This window comes from Eretmochelys imbricata, chromosome 9 (assembly GCF_965152235.1).
Source record: "Eretmochelys imbricata isolate rEreImb1 chromosome 9, rEreImb1.hap1, whole genome shotgun sequence".
Classification (NCBI taxonomy): Eukaryota; Metazoa; Chordata; order Testudines; family Cheloniidae; genus Eretmochelys; species Eretmochelys imbricata.
Window position 1 is genome coordinate 22,554,146 of NC_135580.1, and position 26,091 is coordinate 22,580,236.

At 42.8% G+C, this 26,091-nt stretch overlaps 1 protein-coding gene across 2 annotated transcripts in view; it reads right to left on the reverse strand.

Moving 5' to 3' along the window:
* The window catches only part of LOC144270066 (schwannomin-interacting protein 1), a 389,770-nt gene that overhangs the window by 94,898 nt on the left and 268,781 nt on the right, over window positions 1–26,091 (reverse strand). For both annotated transcript variants that reach the window (XM_077826269.1, XM_077826268.1), the window contains one exon: window positions 19,470–20,129. In XM_077826269.1, coding sequence (XP_077682395.1) covers window positions 19,470–20,129 — 660 coding nt within the window. The remainder of the gene's footprint in view (window positions 1–19,469; window positions 20,130–26,091) is intronic.

Sequence of the window (26,091 nt, forward strand, 5' to 3'; positions counted from 1 at the left end):
AAATACAGCAACTTGTATAGATGCCATAAGCATAAGACACTAAAGCTTATTGAGTGTCTCCAAACAGAGGGATAGCTCAGTGGTTTGAGCATTGCCTGCTAAACCCAGGGTTGTGAGTTCAATCCTTGAGGGGGCCATTTAGGGATCTGGGGCAAAAATTGGGGATTGGTCCTGCTTTGAGCAGGGGGTTGGACTAGATGACCTCTTAAGGTCCCTTCCAACCCTGATATTCTATGATTCAAAATCTCGTTGAGTAGTCCCATTTATTTCAATGGGATTGCTCAGATAAGGGTCTGAAAACTCAAGGTGATATTTTGTACTTTAGAAACCTTATATATTCTTAAAGAGGGCTTAATCATCATATAGCAAAATGTTTGGCTCAAATTTGGGTCTCTGCTAGGTAGCCTGCACTGGATATGAAAGGGATAGTTTGTTTTTCCCTTCCATATTTTCCTTGTTTTTCCAGGGGAAAAAGAAAATTTCAAGTACTTTTCCCAAATAAGGACATTCAGAAGATACTTCAGGTGAGAAGTAAACATTTCCGTTTTTCTTCATTCTAGGATTTCACTGAGAAGTTAGATTTAAGACGGGGAAACAATACTGCTGATGGAGCTCCTGACACAACTAGTGGTCTCTGCAATCTCATCTGACAAACATTAAATGATTCCATTGTAACAAACTATTCCTCTAATGATGTGGTATTCTGACTGTCTGCTTACTTTCATCATTTTAACAAGGGCTGAAATGTACCACATGGGAAGTTCATTATTTTAGTAAACTGAAGGGGGAAAAAGTTATATTTTTTATGCAGGTACTTTCTCCCTCTCACATACACAGAAGACAATGGCTCAGGAGGAGAACAATTTAAAATGTGCAGCCCAGGGGAAACAAAATTTATTGCTTCTTGTGTTCTATCAAGAAAAAATTTATAAAACAAAAAACCCTTCTGTCGTGAATACCAGTGTTACACAAGTGTTCATGTCACTCATGTTAGCAATGGTGGGAATTTTTTGTAAAATCACCTTAGACATGACTGATAGACTAGACAGTCTCCATGGGGCTTCCCTCAATGACAAAGTTTACACTAGAAAATTGTGTATCCCTTTTCCAGCAATGGTAGAGCTGCACTAGAGACAGCAATGACATAATCATTAGTATTCACAGGGCTCAGGAGGAAAAATGAAAATAAAAGTCTCTAATGTAAATAAGGCGAATGAGTAAAATATCTCTCATGGATAGCTGACATGCAGCACGTATCCCATCTCAGGAGAAACTCCAACTGATGCCATTATGGCCCACCCTTCGCAAATATACTACTCTTGGGGAAAATTCTGCACCAATGCACGTGCGAAGAATTCATGTCCCCCACAGATTTTTTTTCTCTGCAGAATATAGATTCCGCTGGAGAGTCACCGAAGTCACATTTTTCACGCACGAGGGACTGCTGTGGTGCCAAGGAGAGGGTAGCCAGCTGGAGAGGCTGCATTCCTCACAGCAGGGCCAGGTGAGGAGACACCAGGTGGTCAGAGTGGGGCACATGCGAGGGATCACAGACTGAAGTTCAGAAGGACTAGTGGGAGAGACAGACTGGGGTGCAGGCTCAGGAGCTAGTGCAGTGACAGCATTGAGCCAGGGGCTGAATGGAAGGGAGGGTGCAGGGACACACGGGGACGGGGGCAGATATGCCTGACTGAATGGGAGAGGCTAGAGGTCACCCCGGATCTGCATGGGGGAGGCTCCCCAACTTCCTAACCATCTCTCCCTACCCCTGAAAAAAACCAACTCTGATCCATACTTCTCCCACCCACACCTAACAACCCTCTAGGTTCACTCCCAGCTACTTCCCTCTCCCTCAGCTCCTCCATTACCCCTGACCCCCACAAGCCTTTTCACTTCGGAGGAGTAAGGAATATGTTTCTGTACTGTAGTTTAAATGAATTATGCAAAGTTCTGTATTAAATATGCCTAGTAAGGAATCTATTTGTGAAATACACATTTTGTGAATTTTTTTTGGTCTTTATTGCTACAGCCATACTTGCTGACAGGTATTTTGAAATAAATTACCAAAATAATTGAAACTGACATGATTATATTGTGTTACTTTGACAAATAAAATATGGAGTATTTTAAAATATTGTGTGCAGAATTTTGTTGGTGCAGACTTCCCCCAAGAGTAATATATGAAATAAAGTGTGGAACAGTATTGTGCTGCATTTGCCAATAAGAGCTTTCTTAGTGGATCTTATTAATATTATTGCATTATTATGGGCCAATCAACATTGATACATTTATTCCAGATTTAGGCCCCTATTGCAGTAGCTCTCAAATTTGCTGAGCCTGGAACCCTCCCACTCCTTTACCAATATTTCCCAAAATTTTAGGACCTCTTGATCAAATATTTTTATTAATTCTAATCAAGGTGGGGTTCTTTACTTGGTTCAGTCTTACAGACCTACAGCAGTCCTAATAACTGCAAGTAACATATTTACAGAGGAAGTTCTTAAAAGCAGCTAAAAGTACAGAATAAGGTGACTCACACCCAAGCTCATCTGAAAAGTATCCTTTCCTTGAGTAATAAGGTCCACTGATCCATTGTACTGCATACTTCGTCTTGCTTGCAGAACCAGAGTTGTCAGTCACTGGCAATCCCTAAGAATTCCCTGCCCCATTAGAGTTAATTCCAGGTGCAAAAGCTTCCAGGATAATTCCATCCTTCTTTCCTAAATAAGAGATTGTGTTAACTAAACTTTTTTTTTTGGGGGGGGGGGGGCGGGGGGGAAATAAACAATGTTTTCCTATTGCACAGCAAAGGGATAATTTTCCCTAACAAAATAAACCTGAATCTTTGGATGTCAAGATCCATCTCTGACTCTGAATTACCCCTTTGTTTCCAGGGTGGCTGGATCTGTGGACCTTATTATTTGAAGAAAGGAAGTTTTCAGGTAAGTTTCAATGCATTTTTCTATGTCTCATTATACTGAGGTCCACAGGTTTGTTACAGTGAGATTTTCACAGAAGTGTGCTTCCAGGGTGGGAAGTAGGATAATCCTTTAAATATGGATATCCAAAACAAGGTGAGTTATATATCCTCTGTGTTCCCCTTATTAGAATATGACAGCAGGAAGATGATTTCTGCAGAAAAACAGAATTGGCTGAAGACTGAAGACCAATTTGGTGAATTGATGGCCACATGGACCTCCTAACTTCTCTCAACGTAGCGTACCATAGCACTTGCCCAGTGCTTCTAAAGAAATCTGAGAGATGGAAGAGCATTTCTTGACTCCTGTGATAAAAAATTAAGTTTACTGGGCAATGAAAGCTGACAAGACACCTGTGAGGATGACTTGTGTGAATAAAAAGTATAATAGTGGGCCTCAGAGAAAGCTCTGAACTTCAAAATCTCACCTGATAGGAAATAGTGGCTATTGGGAAGACTACTTTAATGGACTGAAAGTATGACACTTTCAGAACTACTCCAATTGAACGCTTACAGGAAGATTCAGAATGAGGTTCCAAAGTTGTGTTCTGGGACTGAATCATGGGAGTTGCCATAAGGAATCATTTAATATCAGAATTTGTAGACAATTTAAGTTTCCTGAATCGGCGGAGAACATGATAGTGCTGAGACAACCTTTTAGCCTGGACACTCCAATACACCCATAATTCAGTATTCTGGGAGAAACACAAGACTTGTAACATGGTAGATAAACCACAGACTTTGCATCAGCTGCTAGAACTAAGTTCTGTTAGTTGGCTTCTTTCTAGGGTCGACAAGAGTGGAAATCACCTAATCCAAGTTTTGAACTTGTCTGGGGTGCAGAATACGTCTTTGCTACAGCAGAGCTCGTCCATGAGGTAAAGGCTTTGGGAGGTTGAATGTTAGGTTAATAAGTCTTGAGAACCATAGTCTCTTTAGCCAGAATAGTTTAAACATTATCATTGCTGCTCTCTCCTTCCTGTCTTTGTATAGTCCGGGGGAGCAGTGGAAAGTTCTCTCAGACACAGGATCCATACAGGCCATATGAGGCTGCATTTCCCCTGGAAGCCTCAGCCTGCAATATCTGTAGGAAAGCCTTTTAACCGGAAGGCCTATTAACTGGAGGGAGACAACTGGGCCTGAAAGCCCATACAGCTCTTTCTGCTGTTGGCAGTGTCCAAAGCCCACTTCCACCCCTCACTTCATGGCCTGAGGCAAAGCAGAGAGCGAGGAGGAAGCTGAGCTCTGTAATCAAGGGCATGCTGGGGGCTCTAAGGACTCGCTACTAAGCCTGCGGTTTGTCTGACTCTTGATCCACTGGGTTCTGAAACAAGTGGGGCAGTAGCACAAACTCCCAAGTACTGCTCTGGGGATCTGTGGGGTTTGCAGTGGCCTCAGCATTTTTACACCTTTTGCCAGCTTTTCCAATCCTACTTGCCTCCTTTTCTGCCCTTTCTGCATGGGAGGCAGACTGAGGCAACCCCACCCATGCAGGACTTCCAAGACATCTTGCCCATCACAGCCAGCCTCTCCAGTCATGCCTGGTTCTTATCCTACCCAGTGGGGGGCAGTGGCACTGGAGCCGTTTTTGTAGTGGGGGTGCTGAGATGCATCCCTCCTGCCCCGGTCTGCACCCCTCACCACCCCCTTGAGCTGGGGCCGGGAGCAGGGCTGTGGATCTGGGAGGTGGGGACGTGGACACGGGTAAGGCAGAGGAGGCTGGGGCCACAGCTAGGAGTGGGTGCGGAGCTCCGGGCATGGGGCTGGCAGCCGGGACCCCACATGCGGGGCCAGCAGCGGAACCCCCGGGTGCTGGTAGCGGAGCCACCGGTGCCCCAGCAGCTGGACAGGACCCTGAGCTGGCAGCCAGGACACCGCATGCAGGGCCGGCAGCCGAGCAGGACCCGCAGCTGAGCAGGACCTGGGGCCAGTGGCCAAGTGGGACCCAGGGCTGCCAGTGGAGCCCCTGGGCAGCAGCGAGGCCAGGAGCTGGGACCCCTTGCAGCAGGGACACAGGGCTGGCAGCTGGGACACCGGGTGCAAAGCCTGGGGGTGCTGCAGCACCCCCCGAACCTCTACTTCCTGCGCCTACAGTGGTGAGTGGGCTGATGGAGGGAAAACCGCCATTTGCCCACAGAGATGGCCAAGATTCCTAATAAGTAAGGGGCTGGAGCAGGAGACAGCCTTTTCCTTATGCTCTTGGCTTCCGTGGCCTACCTCTTTCCCTGAAGCCTGCATGGGCATTAGCTACAGCAGCATCTGAGAAGGGGAAGCGGAGTTGAGGGGCAAAACTCCCCAAAAGGCATAATCAGCCCTAGGACATGACTGGGATTTCCATCAGAAAAGCTCTGCAGCAGGAAGCCCTGGCTGAGCCACCCGATGCTAAGGAGGTGGTGAAAACTGGCTGGAACTTCAGGTGGCAAAGCATTCCCTTGCTGCCAGTGACCAGCAGATCTAGTCCCCAAGCAGGCAGAAATACGCATTGTAACAGCTCTGTGACCTTCATGTGATGAAGAATAAATGTTTTTGTTCCTTTGATGTCACACACAAAAACTCTCAACAAAAATACTATTGTAATATTTTCTGGTAGTTAGAAGAAAGAGAAACTGAGAAATAAAGACATCTGTCCAACTCAGAAAACTAATACATAAATTTGATTTTTGACCTTGTTTCTAACCAAACCTTGAAAATAATCACTATACAAGCCTTGCTCTTTATTTTTTCTAACTAGCAGAAATAGATCACCAGAAGCATCAGTTACTGAATTTAAATCAGCTTTGTAGTAACAAGAGAAAAATAAAATCATTCTTTTTGCTTTGCTGTTGTCATTCTAACTGATACCTTATATGTTAGGCTTTTCAGAGTCTTACTTATACCATTTTAAAAAGAACCTGTCTATCTGAGGAACTGTCTACCTGCCCTAAATTCTGTTGCTGTGGCAGCAATGAGTGACTTGTTTCGGATTTGATGACCGTCCTGTTCTGGAGTGTTGAAGAGAGCAAGGTCTTCTCCACTTGCTTTTCTTCTGGATATATGCCAGACCAACTCTGTACCATCATTCTGGTTGAGGCTCTCTCTCTCTCTCTCTCTCTCTCTCTTTTTTTTTTTTAAGTATTTGGTGGGAGGCTGTTATTTCTTGTTTAATACAGTTGGAGGGAGATTATGAATTTATGTTTTGGCCCCGTTTAGTATCTTCTCTCTAATTGCACTCGGGCCAAATTCCTTTTTGTCTGCAATATTTATTGTATTATATACACGGAAGACTTTGGGCATGGAAAATCTTATATTTATTATTGACAATCTTTGTTAGCAGCAAACTCATTTGCCCTGGTCATGTGATTTTATCTGGTATGGACCGAGCCTGGAATTTGGAAAGTTCATTCCTCAATTCAGAAGATGTTTTATGCTACCTTGAATAAACAGACCTCTCTTTTTATACTTTTCAATACTATCCTCAGTTTACAAGATAGCTTTTATAAGATAACTATCTTAGATTCTATATTCTAATTTTCTATAATGCAAGGTGTTACATTTCCCATACTATTTTGCTGAAAGGCAGAAAGTTAATATTTCTTTTTCACACCAAATGTTTCCCTTCAACACTAAAAATAATGGTTATATGCAGCATGTGTCAGTTATGAGTATTAAAATCCCTAACTCTTTCATTTATTGTAGCTGACTTTCAAGTGCCAGATGCATAAACATTATCATCTCAAGTGTATATTTTTTCTTCCTACTGCTGTCCCAACAAAAGATACTTGCTTACATTTAAGTGAAAGTTGAAAGAAACATTGAAGTGTTCCCCCCTCCCCCAAGATACTAGACTATAAAACATCTTGGTTCCAAAAATTACAACAAAGAAAGTATACTTCTAAAGTAGGCTTTTCCCTGACACAAAATAGAGTCTGCTTTGGTGAAATGAACTGTTAGATTTGTTTTTAGAATACATTTTACTATTTTCTTTTTTAGAATACAAGATTTTAGTATGCTGCTAATTTCTATACCAAGTATAAATCCTTGAACTCGGTTACTTTCCTTCCAACTATTTCAACTATAAGAGTAGCAGTTTCCCTACCACAAACAAGCATATTAAAAAAGACATTTATTGTTAGCTAAACTCACAGTCTGCACAAACTCTATCAATTCATTTTAACTATCTCTACATACTGTACGAAATATTAACTTACCCAACGATTATGGAGTGCAGCCAACTTATTTGTATCCATAATATATGTGTTGAGTACTCATATACAGAACAGCCATTTATCAAAACTTTTTGCTATCCCACATACACTTTCATTAATGACAGCCTCTGTAATGGCAACAAAACTTTGAGCTGAACTGAGTAACTATAGTGATCTTCCCGAACTGCTGTCACAAAAAACATCCTTTGAATCTATGGAATTTGAAATGGTCTTCAAAAAACTTTACATCGCATATTAGAGTGTTTTCTTAGCTAAATGACAATGCACTTTCTGGTCAAATTATTAATACTTTGCCAGCCTCATCTAACCTTTGAGCTGGGTGGAAAGTGGCCAAAGTACACTGTCACTTTGCCACATTACGCTGCGAATGAATCAATGATGTATCAACCATTACATCACATCACATCAGTTATTACAACCAATTACATCTGTAAAATAAGCCATGCAAAGCAACCAACCTATTGTTTGGTTAAAGACATAATATTTTTTCAGGCTAATGAAAATATTCATTTTTGCTGTCAACTAAGACAAAACAAATACTGACTGTGCTCTGTGAAGCTCTCTTGCCAAGATAATCATTTTCACGGCTCAAAACTGCTCATTAAATCAATTTTTGAAAAGTTAAATTATTAATTAATTAAATGAAATGATAGCCCCTATAAAAGTGATCAGATGAAGGGAGACAGTCATTCAATATTCATCCTGTTGTGCTCTTAAGTTTCAGGGGCAATATAGGTAGAAAGATGTTACAGCTCAGTATTTTAAACCAGATGCTCATTTTCAAAATGAACTTGTCTACTGGTAAAGGGGGAGGAAAGAACATGTTTGTGTTAAGTTTTCCTGGGCAAAAACTGACAAGTGCACACTTTATAAGCATGGAAGAGTCCAGCATGTTGTTCCCATGCTTCCAAACTATTAAATGTTCCTCCCTCCAAGCAGTGAGCAAACAAACCATTAATAGCAGAACAACTCAACCTCCCAGAGACCATAGAGACTTCTTGTTTAGAGTCAAAGATCTGTCACTGCACATGTGCACAAATCAAGTGTTACTGCGTGCATAATGTGGACAACCTCCCCAGATTAAATTGACGTTTTCCCCCCATTGCAGTAACACTGTATTATGTAACTGAGCTAGGCGGACAAATAAAATTCCAACTTCCACTTTCTCTCCCCAGCAGAAAGGGCTGCTGGTCCACCCAGCACTTTCTGATAGCCTGACTGTAAAGTATGAAAAAAGAACAGGAGTACTTGTGGCACCTTAGAGACTAACAAATTTATTAGTTAGTCTCTAAGGTGCCACAAGTACTCCTGTTCTTTTTGCGGATACAGACTAACACGGCTGCTACTCTGAAACCTGTAAAGTATGAAGGCTCCCTTGCTCATCCCTTTCACACATTCCAAGGCACCTGCCTAATTATTCCCTTATTTCCTCCTGGCAATCTTGTATGTGTGCAGGTACTCCTCTGTGCACCCCCTATGCCTAAAGTCTCCTTTCAGAGCCAGTCTGCCTCTCCTTAAAACCCACTACTTCCCCAACTCAAAACTGGGTGACTGGGGGCATCAAAATGAATTAGCTGTTACCACTCAGGAAAGAGCTCTTGGAGTCATTGTGAATAGCTCTCAGAAAAGATCTGCTCAATGGAAGTAGAAGTCCAAAATGCTATCAAAGTTAAGAACCATTAGGGAAGGGATAGATAAGAAGACAGAAAATATAACACCATTATATAAATCCCTGGTACACTATCACCTTGAATGCTGCATGCAGTTCTGGTTGCCCCATCTCAAAAAAAGATATTAGAATTACAAAATAACAGAGAAGGACAACAAAAATGATTAGGGGTGTAGAACAGCTTCTGTATGAGGAGAGATTAAAAAGACTGACTGTTCAGGTTAGAAAAGAGACTAATAAGGGGGGATATGATGGAGGTCTACAAAATTATGAATGGTGTGGAGAAAGTGAATAAGGAAGTGGTATTTTACCCCTTCACACAACACAAGAACCAGAAATCACCCAATGAAATTAAGCAGCAGGTTTAGAACAAACATAAGGAAATTCTTCTTCACACAATGCACAGGCAACCCGTGGAACTCAATGCCATGGGATGGTGTGAAAGCCAAAAGTATACCTGGGTTAAAAAACGAATTAGGTAAATTCCTGGAGGATAGGTCCATCAATGGCAATTAGCCAAGATGGTTAGGGATGTAACCCGATGCTCTGGGTGTCTCTAAGCCTCTGAATGCCAGATGCTGGGACTGGATGACAGGAGATGGATCTCTAGATAATAGCCCTGTTCTGTTCATTCCCTTGGAAGAATCTGGCATTAGCCACTGTCAGAAGACAGGATACCGTACTAGATGGACTGGTCTGACCCAGTATGGCCATTCTTATGTTCAAATCCTGCTAAATTAAGTAGTAACCAAACTGTTATTGTCTGAAGATTACTCAGTGATCTGCATGGAGTTAATTGGTGTGTTTCAGTTTAGTTTGCAGTGAACAAGTATATTCACATCACAAAGCGCCATATCCAGCATTCTTCTTGACAGTGTACATAAGAAGAGTTGAAAGGCTGAGTGGATGAAAAGGGGCATGGAGAATGCAGCACCCTCTTAAGCCCTACAGGAAGCTACTGCAGATCTGCATTGAGGAACAGTCGCAGGGGCTGAAAAGATAAGCTTGTGTTACCATTGCCCACTGTAAATCTGTTCCATGGACACCAGAATTCATTTTCTAGTGCCATCAATCCAGCAATCACCTCAAGCGCAAGAGTCATTTTTAAAAGGTAAAAGTCAAAGTCAATTTACTAGTTTTTTCAGGCTTTTAGAGACTATGAAATACACATTGTATCAGTTTCAGAAAATACGCTCTTGATCGTAGCTATTGTTCAGAGAGACATGATGAAAAAATGGTATTAAGCCCATTAATGCTAACTCTGTAAGAACCATTACTGAGGCTGCAAATAGAAGGGGATTGCTTCCTATTCACAAAAGAAGGTTGTAATACAACAGATACTAAGTACCATAAATCATGTCATGACATGTTTGGTATTCTTTCTAATGCAGCTAAGACTCAGTAATTGAAAAGAGAGTAAAGAAGAAATATTGGCAGCAGATTTCCAGCACCTGGATGATGAGATTAGTCCAAAATAGTTGTGAAGGAATGTTCTGAGCATTAAGTATCTTCTGAAAAGATATAATTTCTTTATCAGATGAAGGTCTAAGATGCTTAAGAAGTGTCTAAAGCAACCCATAAATCCAAAGCATGATCTAGGCAAGTTAGAATTGGTTTACAGAAGGGCAGTCTCTCTTCAATATGGAATTAATGCTGCAGTTAGAAGAGCTGTCCCCAAAAGAAACAAATGAATGTGATGAGTTTGCTAACTTAACACTTTCACATGCATCCCCAACCTAGCAAAATGTTATGAAAAATTTGAGACAGCGCAACTTTCAAGTCAGTAGCAGCTGATGAAATTATTCAACACACTGTGCAAGTCTGAGAGAGATTAAAGTTTTAAAGGAATTTAAATTTCTCCAAGGGATCCAAAAAGTCCCAGAAATATTCCCTTACTCCAGGACGTCGGACCCCACCACCTGTACTTGTATCCTCATAACTCAGGTGACTGGTAAGATGACACATGTCCAACCTCAGAGCTGCTAGTTTAAATACAGCCCACATCAGAAGAGTATGAGTATAAGCATATTTTTTCTTTAAAAAATGATCTAACAAATTATATGATATTGCTCCCTTGGAGAACAATGGAGTTTTATTTTAAAGCTCCTTTGACAATCATCAGCACATAAAATACAGTCAGCACAGTTTTAGGATGTTTCTACACTAGTAATTTGTCCTATAATTTCCCACTGCTGCTGCTCGTGCTGCTGCTATCTGTTCAAGTCTACCAGTGGTGTCTCTATTATAAACAAGACAGAAGAGGCTGCAGGCATTTTAACAATTGTGTTCAGACCAAGTCTAGACACAAGGCTGGATATTAGTTGTGCAAGAGTGCCTAGGGGGCTCTGGTCTGTGACTGGGGCTCACTAGGCTGGATATTATGGCTATCAAGCAATTTAAAAAATTAATAGCGATTAATCACACAGTTAAACAATAATATAATACTATTTATTTAAATATTTTTGGAAGTTTTCTACATTTTCAAATATATTGATTTCAATCACAAAACAGAATACAAAGTGTACAGTGCTCACTTCATATTTGTTTTTGATTACAAGTATTTGCACTATAAAAAAAGAAATAGAATTTTTCAAATCACCTCATACAAGTACTATAGTGCAAACTCTTTATCATGAAAGTTGAATTTACAAAATGTAGAATTACATTAAAAAAACCTGCATTCAAAAATAAAACAATATTAAACTTTAGAGCCTACAAGTCCACTCAGTCCTACTTCTTATAAAGCCAATCGCTCAGACAAACAAGTTCATTTACATTTGCAGGAGATAATGCTGCCTGCTTCCTGTATACAACATCACCTGAAAGTGAGAACAGGCATTCTCATGGCACTGTTGTAGCCAGCGTCACAAGATATTTATGTGCCAGATGCGCTAAAGATTCATATGTCCCTTTATGATTCAACCACCATTCCAGGGGACATGCGTCCATGCTGATGACGGGTTCTGCTCGATAACAATTCAAAGCAGTGCAGACCGACGCATATTCATTTTCATTATCTGAGTCAGATGCCAACAGCAGAAGATTGATTTTCTTTTTTGGTGGTTCGGGTTCTGTAGTTTCTGCATCGGAGTGTTGCTCTTTTAAGACTTCTGAAAGCATGCTCTGTCTACACCTCATTCCTCTCAGATTTTGGAAGGCACTTCAGATTCTTAAACCTTGGGTCAACTGCCGTAGCTATCTTTACAAATCTCACATTGGTACCTTCTTTGCGTTTTGTCAAATCTGCAGTGAAAGTGTTCTTAAAATGAACAACAAATGCTGGGTCATCATCCGAGACTGCTATAACATAAGATATATGGCAAAATGCAGGTAACACAGAGCAGGGGACATACAATTCCCCCCAGGGAATTCAGTCACAAATTTAATTAACACATTATTTTTTTAACGAGCATCATCAGCATGGAAGCATGTCCTCTGGAATGGTGGCTGAAGCATGAAGGGGCATATGAATATTTAGCATATTTGGCAAGTAAATACTTTGCAATGCCAGTTGCAAAAGTGCCATGCAAACGGCCTGTTCTCACTTTCTGGTGACACTGTAAGTAAGAAGAGGGCAGCATTAGCTGTGTAAACGTAAACAAACTTGTTTGTCTGAGCGACTGGCTGAACAAGAAGTAGGACTGAGTGGACTTGTAAGCTCTAAAGTTTTACATTGTTTTGTTTTTGAGTGCAGATATGGAACAAACAAAAAAAATCTACATGTGTAAACTGCACTTCCACAACAGAGATTGCACTACACGACTTGTTTGAGGTGAACTGAAAAATATTTTTGTTTATCACTTTTACAGTGCAAATATTTGTAAGCAAAAATATACATTTTTATTTCAATTACAACACAGAACACAATAAATATGAAAATGTAGAACATCATCCAAAATATTTAATGTCAATTGGTATTCTGTTGTTCAACAGTACAATTAAAACTGTGATTAATCCCAATAAATTTTTTTAATCCCGATTAATTTTTGAGTTAATCGCACGAGTTAACGGCGATTAATCAACAGCCTATTAGATATGATACAACACAATGAAAAGATGATCTTTGTTCCACAGAGTTTACAATCTAAGATGACAGAAGGCAAACAGGAGGATATAACAGACAGGGGGAGCAAAAGGAAACAATGATGCAATTAGTGCTTCCACTGTTGCTGCTACAGAGAGAAACAACAATGGGAAATTTCAGGGTGGTGGTGGGGAGTAAGCGCAGATAAGGGCAAAGCATTCAGTGTGGATAGGAAACATTTTCTGAATGATTATTAGCAGAAATCATGCCATAGACTAACCTCCTATAGCATGGCTTTAACATAGTTCTTAACACAACTGTAACTTTTTTTTATTAGTGCGAGATATAGATATAGATTAGTGCAAACCATATTACAGTAGAGTCTGGTCAGAGCTGTTCCTGAAATCTGGTTTCAAACACGAGTATTAAAGTGAACAGGACCACTAGATCAGAGCTGATGATGCAATCTCAAATTAATCAACAAAAGTCTGAAAGAGGAAGATGACCTACTATAAACTGGAGTATTTGGGAGAGTAAGGACCTGAAATATTGAATGGTCAAAGAAAATACCTGAGTTTTCACCAATGCAAGGAATATTTATATACTTTTAAAAAAAAAACACACAAACCCTGTCAATTCAGGAAAAAACAATGAAAACGTTTCTGTTTCTATCTGGGTTTACAAAACTCTCTTAAGGGGTGAGTCACCTAAAATTAGCCGATAATGCCTTAGCACAGGGGCTCTCAAACTGGGGGTCATGACCCCTCAGGGGCTCGTGAGGTTATTATGTAGGGGGTCGCGAGCTGTCAGCCTCCACCCCCAAAGCCCACTTCACCTCCAGCATTTATAATAGTGTTAAGTATATTTGAAAAGTGTTAATTTATAAGGGGGTCACACTCAGAGGCTTGCTGTGTGAAAGGGGTCACTACTACAGACATTTGAGAACCACTGCCTTAGAAGCTGACCGCAGCAGTCAAATCAGGCATCCTAACTCTATCTGAATCCTTCTAAGACTTCATATTTTACTTAGTATTATTATACCTGAAGTTCCTGTCATAGGTTTCTGCAAGTAACCTAGAATTAATTATGTAATATTTCATAAAGAAAAGGAGGGTATAGTCTTGCGTACATGGCACTGGACTGGACTCAGAAAACCTGGATTTAATTCCCAGTTCTGCCACATGCTTCCTGTATGACTGTGAACAAGTAACTTGATCTCTGTGTGTCTCAATTCCTCACCTGCAGCAGCAGCTCTGGCCTGAAAAGAAGGATCTGTAGCTTTCTCAAATTGCACCAGACTGAAAGGTGAAGAAGGGGCATTTGTGTTCTGCTATGCCTGCTCCCCCATACTCTAAGAAAACCTGGGAAAATTTGGGAGAAATTCACTTCAAACTAGACAGATAAGGACATGAAGTCTCTTCGAGTCTCCCCCTCCCTCTGCCTTCTCAATCCGAAAAAGCCTGACAGCCAAGAAGATGTATGCAAGGAGAAATACCTCGAACATCAGGTTGGATGAATGACTGTTCATGTCCATCATGGGGAGGCTGGAGAGAACCCTCAATATCAAGAAACAGCAGGGGAAGAAGCACATGGGCTCCCTGCCTCAAAGGGCAAGTCTAAACTGTAATTATACAACCAACGCTGGCCTGTGCCAGCAGAAGTGGGCTCACGCTCGCAGCGCTGTTTAATTGTACTGTAGATATTCCAGCTCCACCTGCAATCCAATTTCTGGGACCCTCCCACCACAAAGAGTCCTAAAGCCTGAGCTCCAGCCCAAGCCCAAATATCTACTGCGCAATAAATGACCCCTTAGCCAAAGCCCTGCAAACCTGAGTAGCTGTCATGGGCTAGCCCCAGGTTTTTAACTGTTGTGTAGACATGCCCCAAGAAATAAGGGAAAACCCTTCCTGAAGATGGAATAGAGCTGAGTGAATGGAGGTTAGAGAGAATGTTACTGCAGGAGAGCACAGCAAAATAGTTATTGTTAAACTGGCCTTGATAGCAGAGATCCCCCACTTCCCCACTATTTATTCACCCTGACCTTCTCTATTATAGAAAGTGAGGATCAGTAAAAACCATGAGTCTATCTGCACTTCAAACAGTCTAATACAGTGTACTTACCTGTCCTAAACTATGCCCATAAGGCACAGATGCTAATTAGAAGGAACAGATCCATGACTGAGATAACAGAAATGAGATTCCTTTAGTAGCTTAGTGGTTTTGATGGATTCACAGAACTGAGGCACATAAGCCAAATAAATGTTCAAATACATAAATAGAAATATGCATGGAAAAAGAGAAAGGCTGCCACAACGAGCTACACACATTGTTGTTCCCACGGGTGCTGGAAAACTGCAGGAGGGGAAATTGGTTACAATTATCAGGAATTCTTCCAGTACCTCACATACCATAAAACTGATACATTTATAAAAATAGGAAATGCCAACTATGGGCTTAAGCTGACAGGCAGCTCAGCAATGAGAAAGAGGGAAAGAAGACGTGCATGTGCTGTGTCTCTGGAGATGCAAGGCCAGTCTCCTTAGCCTGATCTGATCTACAGAAAGCAGTGTTACTGCAATACTTACAAGGAGTGCAGCGTGTCTGTGTGAGACAGTACGGCACCCAAAGTGCAACTTCCAACATTGGAACCACAGTGCAATTCTGTAACACAGATTAGGCTTCCATGAAATCCCTTGCATAGGGATCAGTGTTTGTAGCAGCTAAACAAAGAGGACCTATGTGCTCATCCTCCAGGTGGGAGGCAAGGTGCTACGCCAAGTACAGGTAGTGTAATGGGAGGAGCCTGGTTTGGAGAAAGCATGGTCAAAGCACTAATACTAGATAAAGGGGAAGAGCAGGTCCAAGACAGATAATATTTGTTTGTTTTTTTAGGGTACTGGCTCCAATTAACATTTTTTCTTAAATGTAAGTGCTAAAATTATTACGAATGGCAATGATCCAAAAATCTTTCAGGGTAACACCTCACTTAAGCAAGCACCCAACTAGAAAGAAAGAGTTCCTACATTTGCTGCTGCTGCTTAGTTAGAGATGGTTTTCTGTAAGCTTGAGTGACCAAAAGTAAGAGTACATCAGTTTACATTGCTAAGATCATCATCATAACAATAAAGGAGAGAAACAACTTAAAAAAAAAAAAAGCTTAGTTTCTGAATAAGCCACTATCAATTACAAGACCACCAAAAAAGCCCTGGGATTAGTGATTTTATTCCCACACCCTCTACATGCTGCTGTTATTAGCTCACCCTTAGTTCCAAGTCTGGTCTTTTAAAAATATACTGTGTGGTAGCTGTCATTCTACCAGACTGTACTAATTACAATATCTAATAACCACAAGATTTTTCAAAAATCATTTGTAATATTCAACAAATGATTCATTCAACGTCATTTCAAAACATAGTAAGTATGATATAAAGTCCTAGATGCCTAACTAGAAGGCCAATGCTGCAAGTAGTCAGTGCCCTCTCTTCAGCTGATATCAGTAAGAAGTGAGGTTGCAGAGCACCCTACAGAATCAAGCCCTAGGAAAATGAAGTTATAAAGTGGAGGTTAACAGAGCATACATCAGTCTTACTGTCTATCATAAAGCAGTATTTGACTGTACCTTCAATGGTTTTAGAGAAAAGTTTAGGGAATGTCATACCATCTTTTAATTTACATATTATAAAAACGATTCTTAATTAATGGGATTTCATATCTCCCTGAACAGAATGCTGTACACCCAAACCACCATTGACACCTGCTTATTGGAGAATAAATATGTGCTAGTTTCTTTTTCTTCCAGAAAGATTCAAAAATTATTACTTTGTATACTAAACCATATAGTATGAGATTTCACAATATACTGTATTTGTCCTTCCAAATAGTTATATAATAGAAGTAGTTTCCACCTTGACTGTGGTTCTTAAATCTCTGGAGTACTGGGTTCCAGTTCTGGATCAGGTTACAAGCAAAAACGTGTTTGATGTTTTCATTCTGGCTGTTAGGGGATTTTGTTCAGCTCTCACAAAAAAATAAATAAAATAAAATAAATTGTCATTACTCTGTGTGACAGTCTCTGCTCAACAGCAGCCCAGGACTGGAATACCACTGCTCTGGCCAGTTAGGAGTGTAGTTCATTGGCAGAGCTGTATAGGGAAGCCAACGCCACTTAATCCCTCAAAGAATAGGCACCTAAATTCACACACATACATACGCTCACACACATAAAGACAACTTTCACAGAATATATAAAATCCTCAACAAGGCTAGGTCATACTTAAAATAAAATGACATCAGCATCTCTTATTGCTGAAACTAAAAGCCATTGTATTATTTTGTTACAGTTGCAACAACAACAGAATACAAGCAAAATGTTGTTCATTAGCTTCATACTTTCTAAAATCTGTTCAAAATAAAATATAGACATTAAGACAGTTACCAGGAGATGTTTTTTCCTAACACTGTAATAACTTTGTGTCTAGCAATGACAATTTTTGGTTGCTGCTTAAAGATATTTGCTGAATGCTGATGAAAAGAATAGCTATGAAAATCTGCTATACAGCAGTGATTAAAGGAAACACATTTGAAACACAAAGTGGGGGTCTTATAAGCAGGTTCTACAAGGCAAAGAAAGCATCCTCTTCCTTCTTTTAGTATTAGCAATCCCAATTACTCTGAGAAACGCTGTTAGTTGTCCTCATGCTGTAAATTCAAAGTGCAGGCATCCAATTTCCAGTAGCCTGAGGCCCTGTGTACTCAAACCACACCCCAAGGCAAGGTACCATGGTGTAATGTTACAAGCATGGTGTAATGTTGCCACATACTTTAGCTAAGTTAAAGTATGCAATCCTTCTTGCCTAAGGTACAGATTTAAATGCTTGGGTTGAAATTGTTGCTATACCTCAAAATAAAGCAAACAGGAAACCACCCTTCAAAAAGAAGATACTGACTCTTTTCACTGGGCCAGGTCCATATTGGGAAGTATGGTTGGCACCTGACCAAAAGGATCAATGGGGAAAGAAGATACTTTCATATCTGGGGAGGGGGGCTTTGTTTGTGAATTCTCTTGGGAAGCAGAGAAGCACCAAGTCAGAAAACTCCTTCTCCTATAAACCATCCTAAAGTGAGTCTCTATATTGCAAAAAGAGTAAGTAAATAAGGCAGAGCGCATTAGATTACCTTTTGCTTTTAACTTGTGAATTTTCCCTGTGCTAAGAGGGAGGTTTATCCCTGTTTTTTGTAACTTTAAAGTTTTGCCTAGAGGGCAATCCTCTGTGTTTTGAATCTGATTACCCTGTAAAGTTACGTTCCATCCTGATTTTACAGAGGTGGTTCTTTTACTTTTATTTTCTTTATAATAAAGTTCTGTTTTTTTAAGAATCTGGTTTACCTATTTGGTTGGTATATTATTCTCAAGGAAAAGGGTGTAGGTCTTGGGGGGATATTTTGGGGGAATAGGAATTCCAAGTGGTCCTTTCCCTGATTCTTTGTCTAAATCACTTGGTGATGGCAGCGTACCGTCCAAGGACAAAGGATTTGTGCCTTGGGGAAGTTTTTAACCTAAGCTGGTAGAAATAAGTTTAGGGAGCTTTCCTGAAGGTCCCCACATCTGTACCTTAGAGTTCAGAGTGGGGAGGGAACCCTGACATCAGTAGTTCTCAACAGGTGTCTGGGGGGTCCACGAGCAGGTTTTGGGGGGCCGCCAAGCACCGCCAGCATTAGACTTGTTGGGGCCCAGGATAGAAAGCTGAAGCCCCACTGTATAGAGCTGAAGCCCTGAATCCAAACCCGCCACCTGGGGCTGAAGCTGAAGCCTGAGCAACTTAGCTTTGCAGGGCCCCTGTGGTGTGGAGCCCAGGCAACTATTTGGCTTGCTACCCCCTAACGCCAGCTCTGGCTTTTATATAAACCAGTTATTGTGGCAGGGGAAGGGGGAGACAGGCGTGGAGTTTTTATAGAAAAGGGTTGAGAACCCTTGTACTAAATGGCCTAAGACTCCTGCTTATGTTAATTCCACCCACTCCTGCTCCTGATGCCACCCACGTTGTCTAGCTTTCCTGTATCCAGCCAGGTGCTTGTCTGATAAGAAACAGGAAGTGCCACTGAGCCCCACCAAAATCTCAGCAATCACAATATGTTACAAATGGCCACTGAGTCACCAGCTTGCTCTGTTCCACAGAGGCACCCCTGACTCCCTGATCCTCAGGCCAGGGGCGGGCAGATCAGAGGCAAGCTATTCCTTCCACCGCTGAACAAATGAAAGACGCTGGAGAAAGACAGAAATTCTTTGCAGATCTGCAAGAAAGGGGACAGATCTAGATTCACACACAATGAAGCTTCTTACCAGCAACAATGCTGCATTCAGTAAGTTGCCCTCCCAGGTCGGAAGGGTGAAAAAACCCGTCACAATTAAAGGGCAACAGCGATTTGCTCAATTACCATCTATGGCAATGCTCCGTACGGATCTCTGCGAGGGACGTGTGACTCACTGCCTAGTAACATATCTTGTCACCATAAGTAATTCCCTTTACTCTGACTCGCCTTCCCTCGCTCCCTCCCCAAAGCCACAGACCTTGCAGATAACGGGGACCAACTTACTGAGGTGTAGTTTGTTTTCTGGCTCTGGTTTCGTACCTCCTGTTCCTGAAACTGTAACCCTGCCAGGTGTCTCTCCAAAGCCTCCCAGTCCATAGTCGGGAGCTGGGGCTCCTGCTCTTTCAGCCACGTGCCCCCCGCGGAGCTGTCCAAGGGGTGCCCGGGGGCGACCCCCCCTCCACCGCGGAGCCTCCCCACAGCCGGCTGGGCTTTCTGGAGATGGGCTTTGCGCCCGCCCGCCCCGCGGTGCCCCGTCCTGCGGCCGGGGGGCACCACGTTGCCGTTCTGCCGGAGGTCCTGGGGCGGGAGCGGGCGGTGGGGCGGGGGGTTGCCGTTGGGGGCGGGGGGCGGCATGGTGGGGTTGGCGCCGCTGGTGCTTCTCACATCCTCCAGCTCCTCCGCCAAACTCCTTCGCTTGGCAGCCGTGGCATCGCAGCCGGCGGTGCAGAGCCGGTCCTCCTCCCACGCGGCAGTGCCCTTCCTTCCGTACCCCAGGTAACCCTCCTCCTCCTCCGAGTCCTCCAGGGCCGCCAAGTCCAGGCTGCTGGGGGAGGGGGAGGATTTGCACTCCGAGCAAGGGGTGACTTTGCTGGAGCCGGACTCGGAGCTGGAGCGGCTGCTGCACGCGTCGCTTCCTAAATCCATCCCATCCTCGCGGTAATCCTGAGGGGGAGAGAAGGAAACACGCAGCGGATTAGAGAGCAGGAACCAGCCGCCTCCTGTCTGGCCGCCGCCCGCGGGAAGCGCATCGCCTGCGGGCACAGAAAGCCCGGCCACGGATGTGCCCCCGCAGCGAGCGCCGCGTCCCGATTTGCACCGGGGGCGGGGGGCTGCTCTGGGGGCTCTCGCCTCGCCCCCGCCCCCCCCTCCCCGGGCCGGGGGCTTCCCCGACTCTCCCAAAGTTTCCTGCCACCTCCCCCGCGCTCCGGCCAGGGGAAGCATCTGCGCCCGCTTTGGGGGAGCGGATCTCCGGACCCGGCGCGCTCACCCCCAGGCAGAGGAGGGGCAGACGCCTTCGCTAGGGCTCCATGGTGTGGTCAGGAGGCGGCTGGCCCCATAGCGCGGCGGCTGCAACTTCCCGGCTGCCGCGTCCAGCTGCTGAGCCGGGGGCCCGCCGGCAGCGCAGCGCAGCCAAACGGGGGGTGCGGGAGGGAGCTCGGCCGGCAGCCGTGGCACGAAGTCCCGTCCCCACGCTGCCGGCGTAAGAAGCAACGGGGAGGCTGGTGCTCACACCGCCCCCTGCGGTACAGCTGGGCAAGACGCAGAGCTGCAGCTCATGCGGGGACTGGGGAGGGGGAGCCCCTGTGGAATGGCTGTTTCTCTTTTTACTGCCCCTTCCCAGGCAGAGCCCGTGAGGGCTGCACCCTCTTCCCTCTAACACTGTGCCCACGAGAGCCTGGCCCGCCAACAATAAGCTGCACTCAGGTAAGGCACGGTCACAAATTCCTTTCTTGTCTTTTTTGTGTGTGTGTGTGTGTGCAAGAAGAAACACATTGTGATCCTATGAACTTTGGAGCAGCTTCTGATAGATAGACTGCGAGCTGGCAGGAATCCAACCACCCCTTCAACTCTCATTCATTTGCTTTCTTTTTCGGGCCCTGGAGCATGCACAGTTTGAACTGCCTGCAGCCATGAAATTAAGTCTATTATTACAAAAGCCACACAAAGAGTTTGCAGTAAATGAGGACTAAGGCCATATAATACCAGTCTCTACCTGTACCAACCTGTGCAAGTAGCTCAGCACACTTTGCAATCACACCTCTGTCTCAAATGTACAAGGTTTCTTTGAATAACTTTAAGGAATGTTTTGAAGCAATTAATGCCTGACTTACATTATTACACGCTGCTATGTAACACAGAAGCTGTACCTTAGTGCACCCACCTAAGCAATGTCATATTATTATTATTTTCAACTCTCTTGGCTTTTTAACGAAGACCAAGTAGAGAGAGCCTGGTTCAGCATGGACACTGGATGTGGAATCAGACCGGGTTCTAGGCCCAGCTCAGCCAGAGGTTCACTACCCAGTCTGCTTCCCCAGATGTGACTCAGTTTCACTACTTACCCTCTTCTGTACTTTGAGTTCTGTGGGTGAAGAGTGCTCAAGAACACAATAAGTGTAGCACAAATATAGTAACAGTTTAGTAGTTGATACCTTCTCCCAGAGAACTATGTTCTGCTCAGGGGGACAGTAAGGTTCCTGTTCACTGTACAAGGCATATCCATATTATAAAATGTCTCTCCTAGTGTAAAAATAAAGGCTAAAAATGTCAAAAGTGCTTAAGTCACTTAGCAGCCTAAATCCTATATACAAAATCACCTAAAAACACTCAGGTGCCAGTCCCATTGAAATTCAAAATAAAATAGCTTATATTGTGAAGATTCTTTATTTTGATTCATACAAATCAACTAAAACACAAACTCACCTCCTCTCCTGGGCTCTAGGCACCTTGCCAATATTTTGTGGAAAAGACAATAGCACAAGAATAAGTCCAGCAGATAACTCAGCCCCCATACTACTAATACTCCTGAAACAAAGTATTTATTTCAAACTCTTCCCAGAAAGATATCCAACGCAGGCAACTCAACTGTTCCTCAAAAGCCTGAATTAATAGATGGGCTTAGCAGTATGTCCCAAAATGCCCAGACTCAAACTACTTACAAATCAAGGGAGCTACAGCTAGGATACCTCTGCTGATCTCAGTTGCACCTGAATCACAAAAGATGTAGTAACTCGGGTAGTCAAGTTACAAACACCTTAAAATCATAGGTCAAATCCAACACCTTAAACTCCACCAGAAACCAGTTGCTGACAGGTACAGAATCTGGTATGATATGTTTGTGACAGTTGTGGAACTGCTGTTATAATCTAAAAATGCTGAGTGTGATAATTTTATGAACATTGTATGTAACCTTGTCAGTGAGGGGAAGTTACTGTAACTATAGCAGGTTATTAGAATTTCCAGTGTGACTGTACTGATGTAACTTACATTGAGGATAGCGGAATGTTTATTATATGCCTGTAATGGGGTCAGTGCATGAAAGCAATACAGTGGGTTCCCAGATAAGAACATCCAGACCACAGAGCAAGCTGTTAGGAGACAAGATCCTTAAAGATGTCTCGGACAAGTTGCAAGCCTTGTTTTGCCAAAACTGAGCTCCTGGATATCATAAGCACACCAAACAGGTAAAAAGTGCTTCTCAGAAGAAGGCAGTGGGGAGGAGGCTTTCCAGAAGCTGTCCAGGGTGATAGGTTGATGGAGGGAGAGACGAAGGCCTGGGCTACACTGGGGGGGGGGGGGGGGAGTCGACCGTGGCAGCTCCCCCGTCAACTCCGCTTACTCCTGCCGAGGTGGAGTACAGGCGTTGATTCGGGGATCGATTTATTGCGTCTAGATGATAAATTTATCATCGCGTCTAGATGAGACGCAATAAATTGATCCCCGATAGATCGATCACTACCCGCTGATCAGGCGGGTAGTGAAGACGTACCCTTTGAGGAGAAAGTCTGAAGGAGTTAGGCCTTCCCAGATCCAGCAAATGGTAAGACTTAGGGAAAAGGAGACATGTGTATAGTCTGGTTTATTATTTTGAACGTGTTTTCTCTGAAGTATTTTTGTCCTAATAAATTTAATAAAGCCTTTGTTTTAAGAATGCTGTTTGGTCACTGGTCATTGCTCCCAGAGGGAACAGAATTGCTCCTGCTGAAGTAATCACGGTTGATCACAGAGGCCTGCAGGCCGGGCATGATCAGATTTGGAGCTGGGGCTGTGGTGGGGGGAGCTGGGGGGGCGCTAGGGCTGCGGGGGGAAGGAAGGCGGGGGGAGGGGGAAGGGAGCTGGGGGGCGCTGGGGCTGTGGGGGGGCGAGAAAGGCGGGGGCAGGGAGCTGGGGGGGTGCTAACACCAGGTGGGATCAGAGGTATGGAAAGCCCACTAACCATGACAGTGTTCCTGAAGAGATGCCTCATTCAAAAAATGGGCTGCTGATTCTCCACTACCTTTAGCCTATAAGTAGATCTTGCATGCAACATAGACATGGGTCCTGGTAGCAAGGTCTGCCTGAAAAAGAAATGACTACAACCTCTGACAAGATGCAAAATGAAAACACCTGCATTACTCATTGCTGCTATGTGACCATCTAACAGAAGCAGAGGATCTAACATTAAGTTGTGAACACTGGTGACAAATGGGGCTGATATCTTCTCTATATATACCATCATCACTCTAATCTAATCCAGTTTTAATCAACTGCTCCAATCTCAAACAAACGCTGGGGAAGATGCTGCACCAGCTGGTGAAATAATAGAAAAAAGTTAGGTGTTGTCAGCATACTGAAAGAAAAGGAGTACTTGTGGCACCTTAGAGACTATCAAATTTATTTGAGCATAAGCTTTCGTGAGCTACAACTCACTTCATCGGATGCATTCAGTCGAAAATACAGTGGGGAGATTTATATCCATAGAGAACATGAAACAATGGGTGTTACCATACACACTTTAACCAGAGTGATCACTTAAGGTGAGCTATTACCAGCAGGAGAGCCGGGGAGGGGGGGATGGTCCAGTTTGACCAGTGTACATTGGACAGTCTCTACATAAAAGAATAAATGGACACAAATCAGATGTCAAGAAATATGACATTCAAAAACCACTCGGAGAACTCTTCAATCTCTCTGGTCACTCGATTACAGACCTAAAAGTGGCAATACTTCAACAAAAAAATTTCAAAAACAGACTCCAAGGAGAGACTGCTGAATTGGAATTAATTTGCAAACTGGATACAATTTACTTAGGCTTGAATAGAGACTGGGAGTGGATGGGTCATTACACAAAGTAAAACTATTTCCCCATGTTTATCCCTCCTCCTCCCCCTCCCGCCCCCACTGTTCCTCAGATGTTCTTGTCAACTGCTGGAAATGGCCCACCTTGATTATCACTACAAAAGGTTCCCCCCCCCCCCGCTCTCCTGGTAGCTCACCTTAAGTAATCACTCTGGTGACAGTGTGTATGGTCACACCCATTGTTTACTGTTCTCTATGGATATAAATCTCCCCACTGTATTTTCCACTGAATGCATCCGATGAAGTGAGCTGTAGCTTACGAAAGCTTACGCTCAAATAAATTTGTTAGTCTCTAAGGTGCCACAATTACTCCTTTTCTTTTTGCGAATACAGACTAACACGGCTGCTACTCTGAAATCAGCATACTGAAGGCATTTCAGCTCATGTCTCCTCATTAACCATCCTAATGGCCCCATACATATATTGAATAAAAGATAATAAAATATACTCTGCAGAAACCCTACATGAGTCTGCTTTTGCAGCAGAATAGCAATATCCAATCCCAGATGGATCTCTCCAAAAGAAAAGAGCAAAGATGCTCCATCTATTTATAATCTGATCTGTCCATGAGTCAGTAATAAAGCATAATTAACTGTGTCAAAGGCAGATGACAGATTTATAACTTAGGTTGTGTATCTGATCTTCATCCATTGCTACAAAGAGGTCATCGACCAAAACTATCTCTGTATGAGATTGAACAGAGACAGCTAGATACTGTGAATGTTTTGTCACAATCTTCTAGGTAAAGTTGATAAATGGAAAGACAAACCCAAATGATAACCTCAAAAAAAGCAACAACCACCTCTCTCTCTCTATTTAATCTTAAATTTTGGATCTTAATTATGTGTACTCAAATGTGGACTGATAACTACTTTATGGCTGAATGGTATATCCACCCCTCCCCACTCTCTCACACACACCCACCCACCCCTATATTAAAAGCACATTATTAAGGTTGTAAAGTCAAACACTCAGAAATTAGGAAATGCCAGAATTACGGTTGTCCATTGGAACCTTATTTCTGCCCCCTTGCGCATATGCGTATGCAAAATGATACAGTCTCTGATCACAGCATCACACAGTATTTTGGGACCCCTGCCTCATTCAGTAATATCCTCTATGTGACAAATAAGTACATTAATACAAATTAAGGATGAATATTTAATGTCACAAAATTCCAGCAATGCAAAAGTTAAGATTCCAACAGAGGTAGTTGTGATGCATATGCTTTGAGTTGCATGGCATTAGGACACACAATAATATATATTTAAGCACAAAATGAGAAATAGGAAAAATATGTGCAAGGTGGTTGAGTTAACATTGCTGGTAGGTCCTTAACTTCTGCATTTGCTGCCTTTATTTTAACCATGCAACTTTCACATGTGCACTAAATTTCCTAGGTTTCTTGTTCATTTGTTTAAATAGGGTACAGGAAAAGGGAAAGAACTAAAAGGAAAAGTCAGCAGTTATCCGCTCATATGGCTTTTAAGCTCCTTGCTACGCAGCTATTCATCTTGAGAAGATTACAGGCTCTGTCTGGGGATCTTATAAGTACCCTAAAGAAAAAAAGGATGTACACACTTAGGCCTTGATCCTGCAAACACTTACGTAGGTGCAGAATTTTATGCACATGAGTTGTCTGATTTAAGGCAGGTGCATAAAGTATACTCACATGTGTAGCAAATCTATATGTAAATGTGCACCTGTAGATTGATTCATATTCTACTGAGCATGCTCAGTATACAATATTCAAACTATCATAAGAATCATGTTTAGACCAATCCAA